At 39.3% G+C, this 25637-nt stretch overlaps 1 protein-coding gene across 7 annotated transcripts in view; it reads right to left on the reverse strand.

The window, feature by feature from the left end:
- The window catches only part of LOC122766974 (microtubule cross-linking factor 1), a 60224-nt gene extending 37259 nt beyond the window's left edge, over positions 1–22965 (reverse strand). For all 7 annotated transcript variants that reach the window (XM_044022282.1, XM_044022266.1, XM_044022258.1 and 4 more), the window contains exons 1-3: positions 21698–22965; positions 19264–19488; positions 17580–17738 (exon numbers count right to left, since the gene is read on the reverse strand). In XM_044022282.1, coding sequence (XP_043878217.1) covers positions 17580–17738; positions 19264–19488; positions 21698–22564 — 1251 coding nt within the window. In that variant the 5' untranslated portion in view covers positions 22565–22965. The remainder of the gene's footprint in view (positions 1–17579; positions 17739–19263; positions 19489–21697) is intronic.
- Positions 22966–25637: the final 2672 nt, after the last annotated feature.

The raw sequence follows: 25637 nt of genomic DNA on the forward strand, positions 1-25637 counted from the left end.
GAACCTGTTTTGCCTGGAGCAGGAACAGACTTAGACTCAGTCGCTGGTTCTGTGACAGGAAGGAGGGAAGGAAGGAAGGAAGGAGGGAAGGAAGGAAGGAAGGAAGGAAGGAAGGAAGCGCCCAGTTAGAATTGGCACTGAAACACAAACAAAACCAAACTGTCTGACTACAGGCGGAGTTTTGTGTTCTTTATGTTCTGGTGGGGGTCCGTACATCCTTATAAAGTCTTAAATTCATGTATCAAAAATTAAGGCCTTAAAATGTCTTAAATTCATTAAAAATGATCTGATAGACAGATCATCGTGCTCTCAGGTGAGGACTGTTGGGTTAATAGCACACAGATTTTTTGGGCAACCCTTGCAGCATCAATTTGATGTGTTGTTTAATATTATTATTAGTGTGTTTCCCTTGACAAGAAAGCAAACAAGTTAACTTAACCCTAATATTTAAATTGTCACTTTCAAATTCACACTGTAAACAGTTATATGTCAAAACAACTGAAACCCACTTCAACCCAGTCCACACATACAGTAAGAACTTGTGCAAAACTGTATGTCTGTAAATGGTGGCTACTGTTAACTGCAGCCCCTGTTACCAACTATAACATCCTCATATGTAGCATTTTTTTAGATGTCATTGAGACCTTAATTTGTATACAGTACATATAGATGAACCTTTTGCGAGTTCCGGTGATTGCAGACCAGCTTTCCTCAAACTGACATAAGAGAAAGCACTTGGAGAACACAAACATCCATCAATGCAGCTCAGTTTCCCACAGCAACAATAATCTTTGTTAAAGGGCTATAACTAACCATTATTTTCATAATCAATCTGTCAGTTATTGTCCCTTCATAGCAAAGCAAACAATAACCCTAACATTTAACTTGTCGAGTTAATTTCACACTGCAACATGTAAAATATCAAAACAACTGAATTGAATGAGCTGTTGTTTATTTATGCAAACGTGTATGTCTGTGAATCTTTCCCTGTAACTCAGTAAGACAACACAAGGGAGATCAGAGAGAAAATAAATAAAAGGAACATGGATCTAATCCTGATATACAAGATATATGTGGATATAAAGCTGCTCACAGGTAGCTTCTCTGGACTGAGAAGTTTTCTTTTGAGATGTTTGTGCTTCTCAAAATGAAAATACACTGTACAATAAAATATCTACTGTTTATGATCTGTATGACATGATCTTATAATACACATATTACCTTTCATTTCAGATAATACATGCTCTTTCTTTGGCTTATTACTGTTACAGTGTTAGAAACAACATAAATCGTGTATAAATATGATCAAATTCTACTACAACACAAAGAATTAGGCTTAAAAATAAACTAGTGTTATTAAGTGCACCCTTTTAATAACATTTGTCAAAACACAAACGGCTCACGGGTTCGTCTATACCTCCCTCCTATACATCTCAGCCATCACCATCTTCTCTCCACAACTTCTTTCCATCAAGCTTTATGCAATATGTGAAGTACGTGAAATGTAAGTAACAGCTAACAAAAGTATGTGCATGTACTCCTCTTAGAGGTTTAATTCAAACTATTGGGTAATTCAGCCACAAAAACACCTTTTTGAAGGCCTTAAATTTAAATGTAGGTTCATGGTTGAACATCAAGACAAAATTCAAGTTTAGGCTCAAAAGATTTAGAGCAGGGTATGTATGTATTTATCATAAAGATTTAGAAATGAAGGGGATGAACCTGTTGCCACTGAAAATCTGGTGTGTCAGAAAGAACAAGGAGAATAGTGTGTTCTTTGACACGCCTGTTTACGAAAGAAATTTTTGGAACAAGTGTCGGGTGAAATCATTCAGTGACATCACTAAAAAAAGAAATCCAGATGTTAGAGGAAGGGAAGGGAGGAATGAAATACTTCATGGGTGTAGGATGTCTAAGAATGGGAACACAGCCAGTGTATTTTCAACAGCATCTGCACTCAGTAGCTTGGCCTATTTTTATTTATTTATTTTTTTTTTAATTTTTGCACAGTGCAGAAAATGGAGAGGAGGCGGCGGCTAGCTCTAGAAATGAGATTTAACAGAAAGCGTGGTGTGACCAGTGCAAAGGGGGGGATGGATTGGAGGGGGTGGGTGAGGGAACTGGTGGCGGGGATGGGGGGTTGGGGTTGCAGAGCTACGACAGCCACTGGATGGAGATAAAAACCTGTGTTCAGTCCCTGACAGAAGAGCCTAAAACTCCAGCACAACAGGATAAATACTGCTCAAAGAGATAAGTCGCTGCAAAATGTTTAGAGCCAGATTATATTAGTGAGATCTGGGTGAATGAGCCTACAATCTGGACTGTAATCCCCTTCGATAAATGAAAACAAGCAGCAGACCAACTTCAGTGGATGCACATAATTGTAAACTTGTTTAATTAAAATCAAATTGTAATCAAAATGCATTTTCTGTATAGGGTATAGAATACAGAGAAGTGTTAAATATTTGGTTTAAGAGTAGAGTTAATTATACACTAAGTGTTATATAATTGTATACTATATATATATATACACACATATATACATACATATATATACATACATATAATACTTTATATTTATGATTATAAATATAAAGTGAAACGACAAAACTAACTCCAAACACAAGAAGAGGGAGGCAAGAATGACAAAGATAAGCGGCAGTGAATGCAAGTTCAAGAGAGAGATTTTACAACATGTTTTAAATAACATGAATACAAGTTGTAAATTTAAATTTATCAACCAACTCTTTGAAAATGATTCGCTTACCAATTCAAAATGAGGAGTAGAAAGTTTGGGAAACACTGCTTTAGAAAATGTCTTGCAAAGTGGACTTAATACCAGTCATTCCTGAAATCATTATGGTGAGTAGCAGCATTTCTGTGTATCAGAATGAATGGGTGAAGTAGGACCGTTATTCTGTTTCCAGCAACAATCAGCGTCTGCAAAAATGATTTATGTCACAGTGATATTTTTACGAATGATCAGTCTCTGGCTTACAGCACCGACAGTGGTCTAAATATACTACTCTACATCTGGATATGCTCTATCAGCAAAATGTGAACCACACACAACCCATTGAAATTCAATTAGCCTCTGACTATATGGAGCTCAGACTCCACACTGGGCTGGCTGCAGTCAGGCTGCTGTGAAACGCCACGGCAGCAATATTTAATATAAGACCTTAAACTGATCAAAGTGGAGTGAAGTAATCCAGCAGGGTGCACTTCTTACACTGTGTGAATGTGTCTGTGCAGCAGAGAATATCTGCAGTCATCTAAGAACACATGTTTGATGACTGCGTCTTTGTCAGTGAATCGTGCTGCATGTGTATACGAGGCATTAGAGGACTCATATTGTTGTCTTATCTAAGACAGACTGGATGCAGCAGTCTGAGGTCACTCCAATGTCAGGCCATCCTCAGAGCATATAAGCATCCTGTTAACAGACTCTCCATCGCCTCACTGTCACTGCTGCTGTGTCTCAACTCTGTCAAGGACATTTTCTCTTCTGTAGAAAAATGGTTCAATAGCCTGGGTAAATTCAGCTGAATCTGTCAGCGATTTGCTTTCGTTTTTTGCTATGGCCGACACAGAATCTCCAAAAACCGGTCACAAATGTTTTTCCCCCTGACGTGCAAGAGACAGAGAATCGGCATCGAGCAGTTTCTGTTTGTCTTTGGTATATTCTTGAAATGTTTAACTTGTAAATGTATTCTTATTTTATTTGTATTCTTTAACTGTGTAATTTTATTCTTAGGTCTATTCGTACTTATTTTTATAGTTTTTAACTTTGTAAAAAACTGCTGCTATAACATTCGTTACCTTTGTACACTGGAGCGCTGTGACGAAAGAATTTCCCGCAAGGGATTAATAAAGTATATTCTATTCTATTCTATTCTATTTACATCTAACATGACGGCCACCAAAGAGCAGCTGTCTCTCTATTCAGCTATAGCTTTAATTTCAACGATGAGGACAGGTGAACGATGAGGACAGGTGAATGATGAGGACAGGTGAATTGGTGTTAATTAGGGTCCCTGAGGTTTGCCTTTAATTAGAAATAATTCATGTGAGATTTGTGTCCCTGTGTCCTTTTTGCACGACACAAGAAAGAACCCCAACCTCGTTAAAAAAAGTAAAAGTAGGAATAGATTTCAAACAAGCTACTTTTTTGCATAGAGTGCATTTTTAGACCAATACTTTAACTTGTACTTAAGTCAAATTTTATTAAATAAGTGGTACTTTTACATGAGTAGAATATTCCAGTACTCTTTCCACCTCTGCATGTGAGGCATATAAATCTGTCAGTATTAATACATTATTAAACATAATTATTAAATCATAAATCAAAGAATACACTGGAATACACAGCTCTGTACTGTTACTCCTCCTGCAATAAACGTGTGGCAATAAAGGTTGTGTATTTGAGGTGTCCATGGTCACTGGAGACCTGGAGGTCCTATAGCAACCTATAGATATAGAAAAACAGTAAATCTCTTAGGAATCAATACTGGTAGCTATAGAGACCTGTACCACCATGCACACACTGTGCAGCAAAGCTTGCACTGGGTCTGCATGTGTGTGTATAAATGAATGTGTATGTATGTGTGTGTGTTTGCAGGAGGTTGTGTGCGAGCAGCAGACAGTTCCTCTCGGCTGAGCTGGCCCTGACCTCAGCCCGAGACCCAACATGTAAAGCACAATAGAGCTTTTATGGGCCATGTCACTTTCCCTCACGCTTTACAAATCTCCCTGAACAACCTGATGCAACACAAACAGACAAAAAACACACACTTTTACTGTTAAAAAACATCTTGCCCCCGCAGTTATTGCATTTTTTTGCTAACCCTTCCTACAGTAATGATGCGCTTCGAATTAGAAATAAGAAACTGGGACAACAATTAGCTTCTAATAATAACCGCTAATTATCCAGATTGCAGGACAATGAAAAACAAAAAAAGGCAGGCGTTAGTGTGAATCAGCTTTATCAATCCTGAGCATTGTGATAAGAGGCCTTGTGCGTGTGTTTCTGAAACACAATACTTTAACTTGTTGTCAAACTGGTTCTTCACTGCCCCAGGTGTGTGTCGTGCTGTGTCAGCAGATCCCACAGTGTGAAGGCAGTGGAAGAGGCTGCACCTCAGAGAGCAGTAAATGAGCAGCTTTAGCTGAAAGTGTATAATTACTATCACACAGACCACTCATATTCATCTGCATTCTGTTCATTTTGACAGTCTTATGCTTGCGCTTTTTCATTAGTATCAGTATCAGGTACTATGAAGTTTCTCATATCCTCAATGTGGGCAGGGTCGTATATCGCACGACGGCACACAACTGATGTGGTGCCATTTATGCACAACACAGCTAGTGACGAGAAAAGTGACGTACAGAAACGTTGGAATCAGTTCATTAACAAGATTTGTTCACTACTCCCGGCATGGCCGGAGCAAATCTCTATCCAGTACAACTGGAGAGACCTCAACAGCTTATGGTATGGATTCATATGATAAACTAGAGAAACCACAAAAGCGATTTCCTCCAAGTCCACCTGGTTCTCTCTGCGGAGAAGACAGTTTTTCTTGCATCTACTTCAAGAAAAGTAGATGCAAGTCCTGATGCTTATGACAACATGATGCTGATTTGCCAAAAGATTAGGTATCTCCTTGTTTGTGAAATCTGAAGTAAATTTACGACTTTATTCTCGAAGTCTGTGAATTTTTTTTCTCAGTGTGGCCCTAATACTCTGTCGTACTATAGCAACAGGCCAGATGAATGACAACAATATCACTGTAGTTCCCTTGGGAAAGTGAGGCGAGAGAAGAAGAGACGTCTGTTTGTTGCAATCTACAGTCTCACCATTAGATGTCACTAATTCCTACACACTGGAGCTTTAAAAAGCAGTAAATCCTCTCAGTGAAGTGACTACAATCACATGGTATTTCACACTGTTTACCTTTTTACAGTGGAATGACTAACACTTCTGAAAACCACAGCCAAAGTGGAGATTTAAAAAAAAACAAAACTCTGGGTTATGATGTTACATAAAAGAAGCTGTTTTGTGTGTGTGACATATGTTCATAAAGCAACAACAACTGGTTTGTTTCTGTACACATTCGTCCATACACTATCTGCCTGCTTACAATCTGGAGGAGCAGAGGTGAACAAGTGATAAACTCACTCCAACTCAAACGCAGACGCCGGTTTTGGACAAGACCGGGACAAACCTCTTCATTAAAGCTTTTAGTAAATTTTGCGAACAAAGTCACAAACAAGTCCTTCCAGAAGAATGGAGGGAAACTGTTAAATAAATACACAGACGATTAAGCACAAATAAATGTACTACTCAAACTGGAAAAAGTCAAGACAGATAAAAACACCTTCATACAAAAGTGTGGTATTATTTTTTGTTTGTTTGAGATAAACAGTGAATGAACAGCTTTCATGTTATTATAGAGCTCTTAAAAGCAGGAGACTGTAGAGGACAGTTCCCTGGTGGGAATGTGTGTAAATGAGCTGCAACAGAACATGCCGATACTGCAAAAAAGAAAAGAAAAGAAAAAAGTCCCTGAGGGAGACACAGGTGACCAAGAGAGGTCAATAAATCTGAAGTTCTGTCTGGAGGTCATCCAAACAAAAGCCTGCCCTCTCAACAGCAGTTCACACATGTGAGTCTAAAAGGAGGCTATTACACAAATGATAGGAAACTCGGTGTGTCACAGACAGAAGTCGCCCTGTTTGTGGAGCAACACCAACACCAACAGCTATAAATGACACTGCAGCTCAGACAAGCCTGGAGGAGGGAAGAGCTGCTGTGTCACCTCCCCACAAACTCCTCAGCTGCTCCGTTGACGACTGATTGCTCATGTTTCAGTGTTGTGACATCATGCAGCGATAAGAGAGAGTGAGTCTGAAGGAGAGGGCAAGAGGAACCAGTGACTTAGACACAGAAAACTTCAGACCTCATGTAGGAACACCTACATTAATACTACTGTATTGATCTACATGCAGTGGTTCCCAAAGACTGGGTTGGGGTTTTGATTAATGAACTAAACATTTTAAACATTGCCACTGACAGGTTGCCAGTCCATCGCAGGGCCACACAGAGACAAACAACCATTCACTCTCACAAACTCCATGAGAAAGGACCGTGTTTCCAACCAGGTCGCGAACCCAGGTCTTCTTGCTCCAAAGGTGACAGCACTGACTATTACACCAACCATGTGGCCTAGGCCTGCTTTTCAATGAATCCAATCAATGGGAAGTGATGGGACTGGAGACTTTTGCTTAGAGGTGCCTCAGCGGTTGACCTGTTGGGATTTGAAATGACAACCCTCTGGTTACAAGCCAACGTCCCTTTCCGATAGGGCATGGAAAACATCATATTCTCTGCTCTTTCAGGGGAAATACATTTCATTTGAGGGTAAGCTGTGATAGAGTTGGCTTATTGTAAATTGTAATCACAATTAATGTCTTCTTCATACAAAGAATTGTGTTGCGCTGAATTGTATAGTTTCCTAATAAAAATAATCTTTCTTAAATCATAGCCCTTGTATCTAGTAGATATTGGGGCTGTTATTTGTTTCAAACAATTCTCATAGATATACACATTTGACAGCCCTGGTATATGTACGGTGTATAATCCCAACTAGCAAGAGTCAAGCCAATAAAGTCAAGGTATTAAGTAACATAACAGAGTAGTAAGCTAATAATCCTGTGATCACAGAGGTATTTGAGTCTGTGTTGGGGACTCTCTGAAGAGCTCTTCAGTAATGACAACCACAGATGACAGATTGAAGGCTGGAGGATGGTGCGGGACAAGGGTCAAAAAGGGGACTAATTGACGCCAAAACTGGTTGATAATGAGGTAATTTTTCACTTCAGTGCCACTTTTCACCACTCAATATTCCACTGTCCCCTCGTGTGTTTAATGGAGCACAATGGGCGGGAAATAAGGAGGCGGGGCCTCTGACTCAGCACAGAGGCCCCTCCTTCCTAGTTTATTGGTTCCCACCATTGCACACATGCTGCCATAAAGAGCAGCATGTGTGCAATGGTGGGAGCAATTGCACACAAAGTATGAAGGAGAATATTTGAAATACTGTTATTCTGACATTCTGACAGACTACGATAGAAAAGAGAACTGAGGTCAGGTGGCAGCAGAGACCAAAGGGCAGTCACATTATCAGGCCGGTGATTGAACAGTAATGGATTGTGTGGTATGTACTACAAAAGAAGGTATTTAACACAAATACAGTATGTGTCTCAGACAGAAGCAGAGCGAGAGAGAGGATAGAAGAAAAAGCCAGGATCACAAACTAACCCAGCCTATAAAGTTTATAGTCGTACTATATAGAGCTTGTATATATTATAATGATAGTCATTTATGGTGCAGAATTATAAGGAAATAAAAAAAAAACTGCCACAAAGCTGCAGCCTAATAGATTAAGAGTAAACAAAAAAGCTAGCTGTATTTAATTGGGATTTATTATTTCAGCAAGTATAAACTATCCACATGCAACAAAATCATATTTTTCATTCATCTCTAGGTATTCTGGATTGATTGTCGGACCGTGTGCCTGTGTGTGTGTGGAGGGGGCTGGGTCGGCGCCTCCGTGAGACACACAGTCTGCGGTGGTGGCGGTGATTGAACGATAAACGCAATGACAACTATAGCGTTTTTGACTGACCTTCCCTCCTGGTGAACATATCACTTATTTTGCAACACGTCGCTGCGTCTGTGGCAAGGGCTTTCTGTTTTCTGTTCCTCTCTCTCTGCTCCACCTATCCTTTTCTTCTGTTCCTCCGTTTCTCTCGACTACTAGAGTGAAGACAGCGGAGCTAATTGATTGCTGTGTGATGCCGACAGGTCGCCGAGTGGCGTCATTACGTAACTAGATGGATTGATTTGATTGGCCCGGGTGTCCGGTGAGTGTTCAAGTCAGGCCAGGATGACCATCAGGCCACTGGGAAACGTCCCGGTTCTCCCGATGGCCAATCCGCCACTGCCTGGAGCCTTTATTGATTCCGCATTTGTATTTGAATATTAATATCTATAGTATTCATTTATTTTACCTTTTTCAAAATACATACAATTGTTTTATGAAAACTTTTGCATGTTCAACTTTTTTTGGTTATTTCTTCAGCTCATTTTTCATCAATAAGTATCAATTTAGTAGTAACTGTTAAAAAACAAACTGCTTGTGTACCAGTGCTTTTAAAATAGGGTGTTAAGGCACATCGAGTATGCATACAGTTATGGGATGTGACTGAAGTCTCAGAAAATGCATTCATTGAAACCTGCTGAGTAGAAGAGGCAGATGCCAAAGGGGAAGCATCTCTGTGATGTCATTGCTTTTGATGAAGTGTTGCTTTGGCATGTAACCAGCTGTGTAGGCAAAGTCGTAACTGCTGAAGTCATCCCTTCACTGCGACCGTTTGCATTAAACATGCTGGGAGAGCCAGTCCTTCACTTATCATCTTCAACAACAAGCACATTTTACTTCAAACAGAAGACCAATCTTGTTTAAAGGGTTCAAATACATCAGCTTTATCCAGTAAAATACATGATGGATTTGACTTCTGCAGCTCTCAAATGAGGCACACTGAACATGATACCACATACAAGAGGATGCTGTTACTTCACTAACGAGCGTATGTGCTCTTGAACTGGGAACAGTTCAAAGCACAGGGAGATTTTAAATGTACCACTTTATTTTTACTCCCGAGTGAAAGTTGAAGAAATCGTTTTTCAACACTAAATCGAGTCCAACACTCATGTTACAACACCCAATAATATGTTGCTTGTATTTTACAGAACTGGCATCCTCTTAAACCACCTGTCTCATTCCTCATCATTCCTCATATTGACAAAGCTGTGTGTTACTCTGCTGCTGCTGTCACAGCTCTCCTCAGACCAGTCTCTGATATCACCAACAACAATTTACACCATCAGACCACAGTCAGTAAATGTGTGTATCATGTAAGGGATCATTCACATTCAATACACTATTCATTTTGATTTTTCCAGGTACATGTAATTGTATGCATGTTATTTGAAAGGAAATTTCCCAGGACCCTCTGCTGTAATGATGTCTGACAAGAAGCATCTTCATACTTTTACTGCTTCACACAGTTCAATCATTTCATTAATAAAACATTGATTGATGTTGATTTTTGATGCTCGTGCATTTCTCTATTAATCTGTCTGTCTGTCTGCCTGCCAACCACATATCAGAATTAGAATTAGTGATAGTGAATTTAACCCATCCTGGGAGCAGGAGCAGTGGGCAGCAGTTATCTGTGCCCAGGGAGCAAAGGGGGATTGAGAGGGTTGCTAAGGGGCAGCGGTCCCGGGATTGAACCAGCGTGTTCATTTATTGACTCTTCTCGGCACTCCTGTAGTTGAACATAAATGTCATGGTCACTGTCATGTGTTAATATTTCTGCTCAACTGGAATAAAATGGAGGCTGAGCTCTTTGTTTACCCACCCATTGCCATGGAGAATCGTAGTATCAGACCTCCACTGATGATGGATTTTTTCATTCCCAATGCACACGCTTAACTCAGAGTGAACATACTCACAGTCGATTGAACTGATGCTGATCAGCTGGTCTGAATCTGAGTTTGACAGCTCAGAGTTGGTTAACCTAGAATTAAGGTTTTAACTCAGAGTTTGTTGAACCTGCTTTCTGAAATGGGCCTGATCTAATTTTCGTGTGGAAAGCCTCTTCATCTCTTACTGTGAGTGAGATCACAGTCATTGTCTATATCTAAGCAACAGTGACATATTTCAAGTAAACATCTTCTCCTCCTCATTGTGTTAATAGGAATGCTTTATATGGATGTGTGCCACTGCAGCAAATTTGAATTTACAGCAGTAAGAGTCCCCGTGCTACTACTACTGCTGCTCACATCTGGTCTGCTTTTCATTACCGCAGCCACAAGATATTAACTAGGTCAATGCGATTCCTTCACTCTTCCAACACTGAACCACGGCAGAGGAGAGGAGCCAGGATGATGAAGAGGTGAGAGGCAGAGGATGAGGAGATTCTTTCAAAGGCAACATCTTGTGGAGGAGTGAGAGGAGTACAAGGAGGCTGCCGTGACATCAGGAGAACGATGTCTGTGTGACTGTTGTTCACTCAGCTTTGATGTGAGTTGTTAATAATGCAGGCATCCCCCATCTGCAATCTTTGTAGTACTGACACACTGTACACACTCCCTCCAGATAGCACTGGTTTCCATTTTAACATGCGTAACAAATGCAAAAGCTCTCAAAGGTGGGCCAAAGCAACAGAGCTATCGTTTACATATATCTTCAGAAATGGTGGTTTTCATCTACAGTCAAAACCTAATGTTTATTCTAAAACCGAAAAGACGCTGCAGCCACAGGACTTATAAAAAAATATCCTCGTTAAAAATCTACATCCACAAAGAACTGAACTTTTTTCTCGTAAATGATTAATTATAAAAATAATCTGGATTGTTTCAAATGTCTTCCTGTTTTATTAAATATTAGGATAAAAAGATATGTTTTCAAAAAAACATGCATAAAATTAATTTAATTAATTTATAATTCAATATATCACTGTAATGTTTAGAAATTGACAGATTTGACTTTATTTTATTATTGTAAAAATCTTTTTGGCCACATTGCTGAAGGTGTTTATATGGATTAGCACATCTGTTATATACAATATGTACAGTTTTATGCTGTGAGTGAAGATGAATCAATCACATTATTTTTTATTAGTGAGCTATCCTCAAGCGTCTGGAGAATAAAGAGCTGGTTGTAGCACAGACTGATTCTTTGCCTCTGTCTTCTCTCTCCTCCTCTCTCCCCTTCACTGTGTAAAAAAACACACCAGCTGGTTATAGAGCAGGCCATCGTGTGGGATTAATCTCTGCTCTCAGGGTCACACTGTGTAGCCTCTGACAGCAGAGAACAGGCATGTGCTTTAAAGTAATATGATATTATATCTATGTTATATCTACATTGTGACAAGACGTGGTCTTAGATTTGGGATATTATATATTATTATGTTGACATTTGTGAAAATACAACACATTTTATAAATTAAATATATACGGATTTAAAAAAATACATGGAATCAACACTTAATTACACTTCTATCATGTTAAACCGAGCAGAATTTGACCATGTTTATAGTCAAGTTCATTTTTCACATGCAAATGCAAGTATTATGTGAAATGAAAGGTAATAAGTGTATTTTAAGATCATGTAATATCATAAACAGTAGATATTTTATTTTACTCTCCTTTGAGAAGCACACACATCTATTTTCTACCACTTTATCCTCGCAAAAGAACACTTTCCATGAGTCCAGAGAAACAACCTGTGTGCAACTTTATATCCACAGCTATCTCATATTCGTCCAGATATTATTTATCCAATGAGCCATTATCACTCAGCCTCACAGAAATATTGATTTGATTTATCAAGATATATATATGTTGACATATTAAATGTAAATTGTGTTAAGGTGTTTTTCCCCTCAGTAACTCTATTTCCCTCTAACTCTAACTCACTTTCAGTTGCTGTTTTAACTACAGTCCTGCGCTCTGTCTTTTCACAGCAGGAGTCTCCTCTCCTTTATATTCTTCTTCTATACTTCATTTCCTAATTTTTAGGAATTTTGTATTTTATTATTAAGTAAGTCTTAAGTGACTATACAAAATACAAATTTGAAACAAATATAAGGATGAAGAACATCAGTTTAACCAGGACGAAATGGTTGAGTTTAAAGCCAGACGTGTTCTCGTGTTAAGAACATTGTATATGTAAATATTCAGTGATGGTGATTCATGTTTCTGCCTATTTCTTCATCTCTACTCTAGTAATGTTATTTGGATCAACAAATAACATTACTAGATACATATACAGTACTGTGCAAAAGTTTCAGGCACCACTAGCTCTGTTGTTTTTTCTGTCAAATTCTGTGATCAGAGGGAATTTGGAATGAAGTGATGCAACTTAAAGCTGCTCATGCGAGTTGTCAATGAGTTGAACTCATGCAACATGTGTATGTAATGCTCAGGACACAGGATTTACCAGTAACATTAATTAAGGTTCCACTCCAGTATTAACAGAGCTGTGTTATTGTTCAAGTGTAAGGGTAGATTATGCTATTTTTTTTTTTAAACAACAAAAAACTGCATACATATTTTCTGGATGTGTTCCAGTAAAGTGAAATAGAAAGAATAATCATCTATTGTCGTTATTATAGCATTGCTAAAACAACAAATCTAATGGTAGACTAAGACTTCACAGTACTGTATATACACTGAAAACTTTTTTAGGGGAATAGTTACACTTCAATAAAACTTAATCTTTTTTATATCTTGAATTGACAGTGAATTATTTTGTGAAAGATTATAACAAACTGTCTTTAAGGCCTTTATGTAAAATAACTGATGCTGTATGTGCATGACACAACAGTTGACTCAAAGGAAAAGTAACAGCACCTTGCTGTCACATCATGAAATGTTGAAAGAAGTTGGTATTCATACCATACTGCCATGTGAGGGATCAAGGAGATCATTCAAGAAAAATAGATAAAAGAAGACAGCTGTACTTCTTCATCTAGGGGGAAACAATAGAAGTCCTGGAGGATTTGATGCCTTTAACTGCGTTACACTGCACCTTGGTTACAGTTTACATGGTGTAAATAGAGCAGAGAGGGAAAGGAACAACTTCACAACCCAGTCAAACAACATTTTTATCATTAAGCTTGTTCCTCTCGTCTCTCCTCAGTCACAATGTTTATCTCTCAAAGCACAGCAGAGGACAAATTGTGAGATGTCAGTGAATGCATCCACACCTAAATGGTTTAGGGACGTTTGACACACGTTTGTAATTCCACTGTCAACAGTTCAAAGTTAGAATGCACAATATTATCGGCACAGTATCAACTGGTACTGGATTTATAATGTATTATCAGATACAGGCAAATACACCACAGTCCTCTAATGTCACTAACTAATGCCAGGAAACTGGAACACATCACTCAGATCAGATTAGATCACTACACTGGCTTCCCATGAGTCAAAGGATAGATTTCAAAATGGTACTCTTGGTCTTCAAAGCAATGAATGGTCTTGGACCAAAATACATCCTGGACTTATTGGTTCCCTGTGAAGCATCCAGAGCCCTAAGATCATCAGGAACAGGTCCACTGTGTGTTCCCAGATGCAGAACCAAACAAAGTGAGGTCTGTTGAGACTTTCAGCTCATCAGGCCTGAAAACATTATTATTATTTACTGCAGCTTTTTCTTAAATTCATAATTACCATCTTAGTTGTCAGTTCATTCTTATAATTTAAATGCATTTTATATCGGCAAATCACGCATTTATCGCTCACTATTGTAATTGGAATGTTGATTTGAATGTCCTGGTTTGATTATCTTATTGTATTTCTAAGCCCTTGTGAAGCACTTTGGGTTGCCCTGTGTATGAATAGTACTTTACAAAATAATTTGCCTTGCCTAAGGATTAAATCAGTTGACAGAATGGACAGAATAGTGCTGCCTCCTTCACATTGATGCTGGCACTCTCTACAACTGCTATTTCTATGAATAATGAGAATCTATATTTACAGCTGCTGCAGCATGAGTATGACAAGGGAGATTTATCTGGGCACAGATAAAAATATATCTTGTGATATATCCGGATATCAGATATGGACAAAAGGTCCATTATTGTGCATCCATTGTTAAAAGTATAAATGTATTCCTACTGTGAAAAAAGGAATGTCAATATAGAACTGGTAACCAATGAACAATGAAACTGCAGATTCCACTCAGCCTCTATCGCAGTGTCTCTCCTACCATCTCCTCTGATTCTTAAACAGGGTTGTGAATGAATAAAGTAGAATAATCTTTATTGTCATTGCACAAGACAATGACATTTTGTTGGAGTGCTCCTGCAGCTGCACAGGGAAAATGAACATATATACATACATAAATATACAATACGGAGTCACAGGTCTGGAGGAAGGCAGAAAACAAATAATCAGTCAAACTCTTCACCAGTGGAGTTTGCACTCACTGCTTTGTGATACCCAGACTAGACATGAATTGTCTGCTTTTGTTGGGTGCTGAAAAGTTTGACAGCTTAAGTGCTGCAAGCACAGGAAGTTAAAGTTCCAGTGTGGAACCTCTATCACTGATGGACTTCTTCTGAGTAATGAGCAGTTAACAGTGCAGCTTCTATGACCCAGTTTTCTCTCCACCATGAGAGAGTGAGATGAGGGTTGTATATCTGAACTTTCACAATCACACAATTCAATTCGATATGATTCAGATTCCTTGGGTCACAATTGGATTCCAAATTGATTCTCAATTCAAAATGATTTCTGGTTCAGACGAGAATCCAAAGTGCCCCCAAACATTTGTTTGCTGCTCAATGCTAACACTGTTAACTCAGAGCCGAGCTAGCTTACTCATGCATAAGTCATTGTTGTAGATTTGCATGACTTGTTTATGCCAGTGATGGGAAACTGTAGCAACATTATAAAAAAAACATTGAAAAATATATATTTTGAACATTTTGCATCAATTTAAAATTTTTGAGGATAATAATAATTATTTTGACACCTAAAATCTGCATTTTACCGTGGTGTTACATGTCCAGACTGCATCAAGAAAACTTTATTGTAGCTGCATGTTGAAGGAAACAGTAGCAGTTTTGATTGGCTCATCATAGTCAGGCAGCTGTGCATTTTCATTGACTTTACCAAACTACTTTAGCGAGTACATTTTCAAAGATGGATGATCCCATTTGCAAGAAGCCAAAATCCTGATCGTTATAAAGTCCCTCCAAAGGTCCAAGTTTATTAGAAGAGTAGCAGTAGAGTCCGCTTCTGAAACTGGGACTGAAGCAATCTGCCTCATGCCTGTGCAGTGTGCCTCTTCTGCCTCACCTGCCCAGTCATTTGGTAAAATGTGTGACTCTGTTAGCAGCAGTCAGAGAGAGAGAGTGTGAGAGAGCTGTGTGGAGCTGATAGGCTTATGTGTACTACAATAGATTGACTGTAGAGGACATTTTGTTTATGTTGTATGAGGCTGGATTGACTCAGTGGTTAAGACCGGTACCCTGTGTGCCAAAGACTTGATGGTCACAAGTTCAACTCCACCCCTTGCAGGTTGTACTCAATTCCCTTTTAAGTCACTTTGGATAAAAGCGTCTGCTAAATGACATATAATGTAATGTTTAAATGTTATGCACTACATATTTAAGTTCAGAAAATGGCTTCAGAATATAGTTTTTCATGGAGTGGAGGACCTGTTTGGATGAAGAAGCAATGATGACTGATGTCAGTCAGTTACCAAAGGAAAACCTCATCCCCTCAATGGCTGGTCAGGTATTGACCTACTTTCTCTTTGTTGCCAGATAGCACGTTAACGTTACCACGTAACTGATTAGTCGAAGCAGCTGAACTTAAGGAGCAGTACTAAGAACGGTGACAAGACTTTACTGCAGCACTATCAGAGCTAATGATGAGCTGATACTGGCTACATTCTGGACCAACATTTGGTCTATTGTGATTTTAAATTATTAAAATAATTATTATACCAATAGTCAATCTTAATATTGTGTTTGCTTTGTTTTTGTTATTCTTTCTTTGATGGAATGGACAAATGGACAATTGAGAAAATAATTGTCAGATTATTGAAATAAAAGGCCACAACATACAAATATCCAATGTTGCTTAAGTGATGGTGATGTGAAGTTGGCCATGGGAGAACAACCTAGTAGTCAGTTTGGGCTGAATGTATTTTCTGTATGTGCCTCTCTCTCTGCCACATTTGACTTGGCTGAAATGTCATATATGATGCCCTGCCTGATGCAACATTCTTATTTATGTGGGCTTGGGACCTGAATGTGCTCCCCGGTGGGAGGTGTCCAATAACCCAATCAATGGGGAGCTCAGAGATACCCCAGGCCCTCCTTCAGACATTTGACCCTGTGTACAAAACATTGTGTCTGTCTGTAACATTTAACATTTAAATGAAACATTGTTGAAAGACATAGGAGACATATTTAGAATCATAGTGATATAGAAGCTCTAGAAGCTAGAAGCTCATTTTAATTCTTCATCTGAGCTGGTCTACAAAATATTTAATAACTACACCATGATCCCGTGTGCTGCCATTAAACTCCTTCACAGGTCTGACATATTGAGATAAACAACTATGCACTACTTATAGTCAACACTGAACACTTATATGTATTTGGTCTATACGAAGAAGCCACAGAATCCAGCGGAAATCTACACAGGTACAGGGAGACATGCAAACAAACACATACACAAACGTCCTGAGGTCAGCATGAAGCCATCCCCTAATAGCCTTATATGTAATATAATATGCTTGCTGCAAGCCCAGCTTAAGTTTTACGATCATTGTCTTTTCTTAAAAGATGACATGTTGTTTATCTTCCTAAAATTAGCAGTTTTCTGTGATTCTTTTCATGAGTTTGTCTTGTGAGTGTCCTCAGAAATAACTGCATGAGAGCAAATGTGTGCGAGTGACGCCGTAAACAACAAGCTTCCTTACCTCCCTCGTCCTCTCCAGCTCATTGTGCAGTGCCTGTTTGGAAATCTCCACCTCGATGATCTTTTGCCTGAGCAGCTCGTTCTCATCCTCAGCTCGGCTGCGTTTGTCCTCCACACTCTCCAGCTCGTTGTGCAAACGCACTGACACGTCTTTGGCCACCTGAGATCCACAAGGAACACTCATATTTATCCACTTAACACAAAACAATATTGCACACTAACACAGAAATGTGCATGTGATACAATGGCTTATCATGTGTTAAAACAAGAGCCCTCACCGAGAGTGCAGACCTCTACCAGGCCTGAAACACCATGTCACCTGTGTTTTACATACTGGCATCGGACTTTCTGGATATGTATTGACGAATCGGCAAAATACCGAAAGTAAAGCCATTGCTGCGGCGGCGTCTCCCTCCAGTAAGCGTGTGATTGAACGGCAGCTGTCATCAGAGGTGGGTAGAGTAGCCAAAAAAATGACTCAAGTAAAAGTACTTTAACTTTAAGATAATAATTACTCAAGTATAAGTAAAAGTACTATATTAAAATAATTACTCAGTAAGAGTTAAAAAGTATGCAGTGAAAAGACTACTCAAGTACTCAAGAGTACAAGTACTAGTTTCTGAAATATTCAGAGCAACACAAATGGTCCAAAATAGACACACGATAATATAAAACAGCAATGTTCAAATTAAGTTAAATAATAAGATTTTAAATAAAACAATAAATACGGTCTTTAAATAAAATAAATAACCATTGAACTAAAACAATAATACGTTAATTTTTGGGAAATTAAATACGTCACCCTATAAATTAGGATTATCCAATTCAGATACATCGGCATCAGCAGTATTGGTTGGCCGCTCAGCTGACAACTGAGAGCTGATAGTTGAAATCCGGCGTCCGGATTGTACAACAGAAACCCGGAGACAGGAGACTGGAGCCTTGGTGTTGGACACAGTAAACAACGAGCCGCTGGTGTGTTTTAAGTCCACTTGGAGCTGAAATCTGCGGCTAACAGCTGAGTGGCTAAAAGCTGGGGCCACGGCACAGAGTCACATGACAACACTTGTCATGTGACTCAACTAGCTGCATTTAATTGGCAGGCAGTTGAAACTCACATTCGTCAGCCATAGCCAACAGGGAGAGAAATAGATTGCGCATGTAATAAATAAAAAAATATTAAAAAATAAAGTAACGAGAATTACCATTACATATGTTTCCATTACCAAAATGTAATGGAAACATACTTGTAAGAGTGAGAGTGGATGGATGTTTGTCTATGTGATGGACTGGTGAACTGTTCACAGATAACCAATGCTGATTTGATAGAAAAGCTGTGCTGACTTGTTAGATCAATCATGATGATCAATCATAAACTCAGTATCTTTAGGGTTTAGGCTATTGATTTGGCAAAAATAAGCTATTTCAAAAGTTCAGGCTCTGAGCAAAGCTGTAGAGGGGATGTGCTTTTATTTCTCTTACCATACTGCAATTATTTTCTCATAAAATCTATTGATTTTATCACCTCTGCTTTTATTAGTTGACAGTGTTTTTATTAGTTTGTGTTTCGCAAGGAGGGGTTTAAGTTTTCTTCTAAAGGACTTCAAAATATTTATGTGAACAGGAAATAAAAGCCCTAAGTAGGTAAAACCAAATTTGTAGACATGTTGTACAGTCTCACTAACTTTCAGATCCTGCTCCAGACTACGGAGAAGCTCTCCATCCACGTGTCCCGTCTGTGCAATACGCAGGCTCTTCTGCTCGGCCTTCCGTAGACGGTACTGCAGGATGCGACAGTTCTTGTTGGATCGGTCCAGTTCCCTCCGCAGCTCCTGCAGTTGGTAAACCTCCTCCTCCAGGTAGTTGTCGCGCACCTCCTCCATCTCCGCTCGCAGCTCGTCCACTTCGTCCTGGGAGAGACACAACGGAAACAGGGTCCAGCTTAAATAGAAAAAAAAACTTGCCGACACTAGAGGAGGTCACATTTCAATAAATGACATTGTGATCATGGCTGTACGGTTTCTGTACCGGCCTGTTCATGGGAGTGCTGCATCTTGTGGATGTGTATAACTAATCCTCTAAACCACTTTTTTTTTCAGGTGTAAACCAGGTGTAAACCAGTGTATCTACTGCCTCTCTTGTCAAACCAGCTACTGCATTCACACTTTGCCAATGGCTTTCTTTGTCCATGCTTGAATCACTGTAACAAGCTTTCTTCACCCTCTTGTCTAATCTCATTTTTTCAAAATCAAAACCAGGTATTGGACAGAGTTAGCCTCGGAAGACGGGTTTTAGTTATCAACCAATGTGACAAACGGACCAATGATACATGAGCCATGGTGTGTATGTGCAGTTAACAGCAAGTATATCTCTGGTCTAAAGCTCCTCCCCAAGAGAAAAGTAATAAAAGGAAATTATTACTTCCTTGTTGACGTTATTGAGGAAAACAAGTCTGCCCACTACCCGGAAGTGTAATGTCTCCAACCACTGAATGTCCAGGACATACAGTATGTGATGATATGCTGAAGGAAACAGTGGGAGTCTACCAACAACATTTTTAAGCATGTTTTTAGAGCTTCGGATGTAGAACATCCATTACCCATGAATATACCTTTGTGAATCATGTTAATACCTTCATATAGTTGATTAAAATATAGTTCCAGTAATACAAGTACTTTCCTATGCTGATGATGTAACATTTGTAGGCTCTAAGCATCTTACCTCTTGGATTAGAAGGCATTCATGCGAACATTGTGTGAAAAAAGAGAGATTTCTTTCGCACACTGAGACACTACTATAGTTTCCTGAGTCTTTCCTGGACAATCAGTTTACTCTGTAGATTTTCTGGGATGGATATTCCAAGAAATTTAAAAATTAAATTCAATGAAATATATCCACATTAAGGAAACTGATGATTGAAAATGATTGAATATTTGGTTGCAGCTACATTTTCTCTCATCTGATGAATAATAAATCGTAGCGCTGTAGAAAATCTGTATAAATGTAAAAAAAAACTTAAATATGACTTATTAGCAAAATGTCAAGAATTCCAATTCATGTGGGTTTACAGCTGAATAAAATGTGCCTCTTACCTTGCATTCCTGCAATATTGATTATTTTGTATTTATCAGTTAAGTCCTTCACTGACTCAATATTCTAAATATAAACCCAGGGTCTTTGTTCCTCAGTCAGTACTTACCAAAATAACCTCTTTATTTTGTAGGTGTTATCACTTTTGTAAATGTATTGTTTATCCTTTTATCCGTGTTTGTAACAACAAACAAGTTTGTACATTTACTCTGCTCTGCATCGTTGATGTTTTTGCAGAATGACAATAAAAGGAAACTTGAATCTTGAAACCTGAAGTCCCTGACAAGAAGATTTCCAAATAAATGTCCAAGATAGTAACACTATGACAGGAGTGGTCAATAATATAATGATAATATCCCTCTGGAGGGTAAATGATAATATCCCTCTGGAGGGATGCATTCCCTCTGGAGGGATATTATCATTTACCTTTATTGGGCCTTTGGTTTTTAAAACTTGAAACAGATGTGCAAATGTGCACTAAATGAGCAATCTTCAACTCCAAGATAAAACCATAAATAAATAAATTGAAAAACGTAAGCTAAACTCTATTTAGAAATCTACATATATATAAATACATAAAAAGTAGACAGTGTGTACAGTAGGCCTACAGTATGTCCCAAATACACATATGGATAGTCTACAGTGTGTGTGAGAGAGAGAAAGAGAGAGAGTGTGTGTTTGTGTGTGTGCGAGAGAGAGAGAATGTGTATGTGTGTGTGTAAGTAGAGATATAACAAAAAAAAATTAGTTAAAACTTTATTTCACATAATTTAAAACATATTTAAATAAATCTTCACTAAAGTGTTGGGAAAACTCAGCCAATTTGTTTTTGTGGACTCAAAAAGAAAATCCACATGCCCAGTGTTAGAGAACCACTACATGTTCCATGTTGTTTTGACATTAGTGAGCAGGTGGATGTTGGTCATGGTCACTGATGATCCGCTGCTCCCACGTGATGCAACACTACACTGTTTTTAATGCAAATTTAAATAAATCAGCATATACTGTACAGACACTGCATCACTGTACCTTGAGGTAGTCGTTTTCAGATCTCAGATCTTCTATCTCCCTCAGCAGGTCCTCTTCGGTCACATCCCTGGTGCCTGGCAGTTTGGATTGTGCGCTTGTTGCGGGTTTGTCCTGCTTGTGTTTCTCTGCAGGAGCGGGTCGAGCCTGAGACATGATGCTTGCTGGTTCTGCTGGGCGCAGAAGAGCAGCAGCGGGAGGAAGAGGAGGAGGAGGAGGAGAAGCGGACGCTCCTGTCGCTTCTGGCCGATGCGGATTATCAGCTGCTGGCAGATCCCTGTCACTGGAGCCTGTACCAGACTCCGCGTCGCTACTGGCTGCCGGCGCGAGCCTGTTCTCGTCTGACAGCGGCTCGGAGGGACAGTCCGACAGGTCCGAGCCGCTGTCGGTGTGGCTGACGCGGCCGACAGTCGCTCCGGTCGGTACCCGGATAGGGGATCCATGGGTGTGAGGAGGCGGAGGAGGACGAGGGCCTGGAGGGACTAGTTTCCCCTTCTTGCCTTTAGTGAGGATCGGGCTGCTGCAGGCGCTGCTGTCTGGTTTGGACACCACAGTTTTGGCCTCTACTGCTCCTCCATGCTGGGGCACCTTTAAGGTGTTTTTCGCAACAGTTGGCTTTATGTTACTTTTCACGGCGGCTGGTTTCTCTCTGGCCGCCGTGGTGCGTCTGGAGCTGCGGTTCACTGAGGCAGACTGCTGCTGCTTGAGTTTGGGGGATTTCGGGAGGATGGCAGAAGGTTTTGTGGCACGGGAGTGCACATCCTTGAGGAAAGGTCTGGCCGGGGAAGGCGCTCGGTTCAACCTCTTCTTCTCCAACTGGTGGTTCTGCGGTTTGGTGTCGCTGCTGCCAGAGCCCTTAGAGCTCTCCATTATACTCCAACAGCAGCAGGAGGGCGATGAAGGGAGCGATCAATCCACACGAGCGCCGAGGAACATGTTTGACAAGCGACGGCAGAGAGACAGCCAGATCTGCTGGGGATGCGCATCCTGCGCGTGTTTAGCACTGCCCAGTGTTTTACTCCATCCTGTCTGCATTCACCAGGTTGTCATTCTCTGAGGAAACGCTGCCATAAAAAAGGGATGACCGACAGGTTGTATCTGCACACCGGGCTGAAAAAAATCTTAAACTGTAAAGGCAATGGTTAGGGTTAGGCTAACCCTGATCAGCTTCTGCACGCCGGGTCTCCATCTCTCTCCTCCCGCCAGATTCCGCCCCGTGTCTCCCACGACTCCTTCCGACGTAACATGTAAAATCTGCAGTCGCTGCGGTGTGTGTGTGGGGGCACTACACTACGCGGCTGTGATTTCGCCCAGTGCGCGTGCGCTGTAGTTGCCTCACAAGTAAACCAAGCAAGCATATGAGCACACCCTCAGCAGGCCTGACACGCACTGGTGCGCATGACACACATATAGTGCGGCACGCACGCACTATTGGTTATTGAATACTGTGTCGTGGGTCCCAGAAAATACACAAATCAATACCACAGTCTGGTAATAAATATAGATATATTTAATTGCATGTCATTAGTTCATGAATGCCACAAGTTATAAATACCACAAATGCATTTTAAACAAGCCAAAAGTCTTTGTTGTTGTTTTTTCCAAAGATCTAAAACAGGATTAATATTAAGTACAGTCTTCAACATTTCAAATCAAATGCTTATTCAACAAAACACTTGTATTAAATACAAGGTGTGGCTGTGAAAACAGACCTCAGGGTTAGTGGTGAATATTAAAAGATAAATAAGTGAAAGACAAACTGAATTAATCAGTGACTGATTAATAGTCAAATATGTTGCTTTTCAACATTTTCTTCTGTAAACTATTTGTTGTGCCATTTTACATCCATATAAAATCTTGTGAATGGGCTTGTCCTTCACTTACGGGCTGTGATTTCAACAGAAACACCCTCATTTCTCAGACTGCGTTAATATCACAAAGACAAAGACAAAAATAATGAAATGATTCTTAGCTACAAAGGGGAGCTTGGCATGCATATTTTTTTTTAACTGTGCAAAAGATGGAATATCCCCAAAGTGGTCCATAAACAAACTGCCAAGTTTTTAATTCAGAGCTGCTAAACGCAACCTCCTTCAAAACGGTTCTTTCTTGTTTGGATATGAAATTAAAGCAACAAAAATCCAGACAAAGCAAACATTCAAATACTACACAAATCCTGCACTTTTTTCCACAGAGGGAAAACCACACATTCTCCTCCAAGCAGTATCTGAATCCAAAGGAAAAACATCAAAAACAACACATAGAAATATTAATAAAAACACATGTGTAGCTTCTTACCATCTCTAATCCCTCAGAAAAATCAGTAACGTTCAGCGATCCATTAAAACAAACTACAACACCCATGTCTTTGTGCACCTCGGGCCAACTTCAACTGGATGTGGAAGAGTTAGTGCTAATCTACAGATTCTTTCTTGCGCATGTCAACCCTAGTGCAAAACATTACAGTTATAAAATAAAGCTGATCCAGCCACTTTAATACATTAAGGCACAGGAAAACAACCACAACCATCGTCTGCTGGCCACAAAATAACCTGTGCTATGTCCAGTCATGTCAGCGTCACATTGGAGAACATCATCATTTCAACATTTTTCAATATTTTATGTACAAAATGAATCAGTTATGAAAATGATTGTAAGTTGCAGCCCTCGATAAGAATATAAAACTGTTTAATATCGGGCACCAATAATGTGACCATTTACCTTACTCTGATGATGTTTTTCATGTAGGGATGTCCCAGACTCCTCCCCCTTTTATAAAAGCATTTCCCACCCACAGCTGCATCTTGGTGTCACATTTCACTACCAGACCACACCCCCTCCACTATTCCCCACTCTCCTTCTCTCAGCCCACTTCTAGGCATTTTTCAAAATCAGGCATTTAGGCAGTAAAAGTCTCAGAAGTGGGGATTTACTGGCTCAGATCTCATTCTTGAGAATCGGGACATCCCCAGTTTTTGAGTTGGAAATGCATTCATATTCCCAATTATAAGTTTCACAGCCAAGTCAACATGGGACTCTAAAGGTATTTTAAAAGGTCAGCAGCTGTGAAAACTCCAATAGGTCTTAAGATATATACTGTGTATATATAGTACTGTGCAGAAGTCTTAGTCCACCATTAGATTTGTTGTTTTAGCAACGCTATAACAACAATAGAGGATAATTATTTCTATTTCACTTTACTGGAACACATCCAGAAAATATGTATGCAGTTTTTTATTGTTTAAAAAAAAAGAAAAAAATTCAGGAAAAAATAAAAAATAAAACATCCTCTACAGGTGTCAAGTATTTAGTGTGATCTACCCTTACACTTGAACAATAGCACAGCTCTGTTATTGGAGTGGAACCTTAATTATGTTACTGGTAAATCCTGTGTTTGTCCTACTATTTAATTTAAAAAAAAATCTGCTGTAAAAAACCTCTATTATGCCAGGTCTGACCATTACATACACATGCTGCATGAGTTCAACTCACTGACAGCTCACTAATATATAAGAGCAGCTTTAAGTCGCATCACTTCATTCCAAATTCCAATGATCACAGAATTTGACAGAAAAAAAACAACAGAGCTGGTGGTGCCTGAAACTTTTGCACAATACTGTATATATACATACACACACACACACGTGTATATGTATGTATGCATACATATATATTTATTTTTTAATGCTAAAATTACTAATTGTTATCCATGATTTTTAAATATACTGTTTTACAAAAAAAGTAAAATAGTAAAGCACATAGTTATTTACTTTTATTCCTGAACAGAAAAAAAGTGGTTTTAGTGGTTGAATGTTATGCTTGATTAATTTCTGATTTTTCAAAGAAGCCCAGTGAGCCAGCTCAAATATGGGTATAACAAGTGAATTCAGTTTACTTTAGGGATGCACCGAAATGAAAATCTTTGGCCAGAAACCAAAACCCA

This window comes from Solea senegalensis, linkage group LG1 (genome assembly GCF_019176455.1).
Source record: "Solea senegalensis isolate Sse05_10M linkage group LG1, IFAPA_SoseM_1, whole genome shotgun sequence".
NCBI lineage: Eukaryota > Metazoa > Chordata > Actinopteri > Pleuronectiformes > Soleidae > Solea > Solea senegalensis.